Source organism: Triticum dicoccoides, unplaced genomic scaffold (genome assembly GCF_002162155.2).
Source record: "Triticum dicoccoides isolate Atlit2015 ecotype Zavitan unplaced genomic scaffold, WEW_v2.0 scaffold197720, whole genome shotgun sequence".
In the NCBI taxonomy this organism is placed as follows: Eukaryota; Viridiplantae; Streptophyta; class Magnoliopsida; order Poales; family Poaceae; genus Triticum; species Triticum dicoccoides.
The window spans coordinates 216-3,504 of NW_021232983.1; the positions used below are offsets into that span (position 1 = coordinate 216).

At 43.1% G+C, this 3,289-nt stretch overlaps 1 protein-coding gene across 1 annotated transcript; it reads right to left on the minus strand.

Moving 5' to 3' along the window:
* Positions 1-772: 772 nt before the first annotated feature.
* Positions 773-3,176, minus strand: LOC119344994 (the record flags this gene model as incomplete). Its single annotated transcript, XM_037615249.1, has 9 exons — positions 773-877; positions 984-1,037; positions 1,122-1,188; positions 1,724-1,840; positions 1,935-2,036; positions 2,377-2,495; positions 2,592-2,672; positions 2,860-2,979; positions 3,054-3,176. Coding segments are annotated over 9 exons (888 nt in total), but the record flags the coding sequence as incomplete, so codon positions are not given.
* Positions 3,177-3,289: the final 113 nt, after the last annotated feature.

Below are 3,289 nucleotides of genomic sequence, written 5' to 3' on the forward strand. Positions count from 1 at the left end.
AACTATGTAAATTGAGCAGATAAAACAACCACTCAGCCCAGTAGAGTGATGTAAAAAACACTTCACATATAAAAGAAATGAAAATCATAATATAATTTTCACAATGAGAAATCAATCAATATGTGAATAAACGACGAATGAAGGTAGCTGCCGGTTGCTTGAGAAACAATATATTTATCACATGAACTAGTGTTAATAAGCAACACAAAACTTGATGATTCGAAACATAAAGAATGAATATTGTCACCTAATGCATCTTATCCTTCTCTATTCAAAAAAGTCAAACCGTTTAATTATTGACCTAATTGTGTATACTCTGCCAAGTAACCGTCTGTACTAGTTCTGTATTGATGATGTTCTATTGGCGAGTTCGTCGTCTGCGTCGGAGACTCTGGAGCGGAAGGCGTGCATCTCCTCAAATTGACGCGCTCTTACCTATCAGCAGCAACATACACAGTTATTTTGAAGGTAAAACTGGAAGGACTATAATCTATCCAGTCATCAATATAAAGCATGGAAAAGCCTTCGAATTCAAGCTGCTCACACAGCGTTATTAAACATAATAATTCCATCTTCATTAACACACCACATACATATGTTAGTATGACTAGTATTCATAGCTAACATGCTTTATTAAGATACAAAGAGTAGTATATACCTTGGAACGGCCTCCTTCCTTTTCTTTCTCACCCTGAAGAGAGAAAAAGAAGATTGGGGGAGAGCTGTTAAGTGATCGAGCATGAAAAATGAGACATTACTTTCTTTAAGGAGCCTAATTTGTCGGGAATAATTGTAGAATCACCTGGCCTTGGAGTGTGGGAATAATTTGATGGACTAAGTATTGCGCATCTACGACACCAATCTGCTCTTCAGGGTCCTGCCAAATTCATTCAGGTGAGAGAAATACAGCAAGCTGTTGGACATATATGCAAGATATATATGTTTTGAAACGCTGCTCAAATAGTTAATCTGACTAGGCTTACATGGACGCATCTCCAGAAATTGGAGTCAAGACCCCATGCATGCACAAAGTCATTCTGCACTCAAACCCACTCTTCATTTCAGATCAAACAAGTAAAAAAATGTCAATCTTAGGATTTCTTGACACTGTACAGACGCACCTGGACCATATGCCACACGCATCTCCAAGCATCCTTTGAGAAGACCGGTGCCATCACCTCGACGAACCTGTATCCATGCACACATTTTTTTTCCTGATAAGGGCCATTTCATTCAAACGTTATATCGAGCTGATACAACTGCAATGAAAGAATAAACGGCCAGAACACAACAAGATGCATACAGCCAACAAGTTCGAAAATTATAAAACAGAAAAGTTAAAGAGTAGCCTAGGATATAGAAAGACCTATCTGAAACCTACAGAGCCATCCAGGATGGGAGAAAACCTCCCTGGCCGTAGGCATCATGTACACATGCTTGCATCTTAGTTAATCTCATCAAATTCTACAGGTCCATGGCAAACAAAAGCGTTGGTAGGCTAGGACAACAATAAAGCTGCCTTTTCCAAAGAGAAATCGTCAACAAAAATGATCTGCAGGTGACGGGGTGAAGAATTCAGGTAGTTACCCGTTGCATGGCGGCTTGTGCACGTCCCAGCAACGTTCCCCTGCTGCATCTGTCCTGTTGATGGCAGACAACCCAAATTAGTTTCGGACAGTGCTAACAAGATAGAAATGTGTCATCACGGATCCTGCATGTTTACTTGTGAATCTCGCTGTCGTTTCTCTTGATAGTGACATCATAATTGGTCGTCCCATTGGCCGCGTCTAGCCCTGGCTGCGAGATCTCAAGCCCGTGCTTTCTCACGATGTCGAGGTACCTGCACGCAATGCAACCACAAGATGTTCACCACCACAAAGAGAAATACTGAGAGCTCAGAGGAAGCATGGGCATGGAAAGGTCACGGTACATACGCTTCCGCGGTAAAATTCTCGACACCGAGGTCCTCATCCCATAGGAAGATGTAGTCGTATGGCGCCACGATGCTCGGGTGCAGGAACCTCTTGGCAAACCACCTTCATTGTCATTATTTTCAGGTGAGGGATTGAACATTGCCAATACATTTGTTGGCCAGCTCCGGATTTTGATCTCAGAAATATTTTGGGACCCCACTAATTTCTGTTGATATTTCGGCTTTAAATCTGGTCAATGAACTAAAGTTTTTTGTAGTTGAACTTGGCTGGAATCAACCCTAAGTTTGAGCACATTTGGCAGAAGTTTGGGTTCTATTTGAAATAGTTTGGCTCAAATTAAATGTTGCATCGAAACATTTGGGTACATAGTAAATGATAAGGAGAACCAGTTAGGAGCTAGTTAGGACTGATAGAAAGACTTGGGAGTGGAAAGTTATGTTACCATTTTGTCTGCTTCCTTGCGCTGACATGCGCGACCTCCTTGGACCACTCAAACTCTTCATCCCACTCTGTGGTGCGGCCATCGTAGTGGAACAACACGATGTCGAAGTTGTCAGAGAACTACAAGTGCCATTTGATAGTCATGGGGTTTATACATTGGAAACCGAGGAGTCTATTTCATGATTCCTCTATTGCTTACAGTATGAAAAGCCTCACCTTCTGAATAGTTGCATTGACATTGGCTTTCTCGTCATACCCCACGGCGAGAGCAAGACGGTATTTGCGAGTCGCACTGTCCTACACACAGCATCAGAGACACATACATACCGGCACAGGCCATCGTCAGAAATTGAACCAGGAGATGTGAAATGAATTGAAACAAGATCCTTTGATGTATCTTGGTCCAGAGCCAAGAATGAACTGCAATGCGTGAACTAAGCCAGCAGATCCGGACAAGGTCACTGAAGACGCAAGGCCGGCGTACCTGTGTTGGGGATCCCCATAGCCGGCGCAGGTGAAGATCAGTCTCCGAAACCACAATCCTCGGCGGCAGCCGCCTCTCCGTTCCTTCTTCAGGGTTTCTTGCTGTTGCAACCTCTGCAAACTAGAAAGAGACAGAGTTTGGCATATCTTGCATTTCTGCATGGCAACGAACAGAACTCCACAACTGTAAGGTACCGCTGAAATCGTGAGATTTGGACTGGATGGCACCCATAGTAGTCTGCCCAGTATGCTCATGTCAAGGATGCTGGAGTTTGCAGCACCGCTACTCGACCATGGCATCATGCCACCATACTGAAGCTGCATATATATGCATACATTTGCCTGATCAGTCAGATATCATGATGATATAAGCAATGTATGGTATTCTCTCTCTCTCTCTCTCTCTCTCTCTCTCTCTCTCTCTCTCTCTC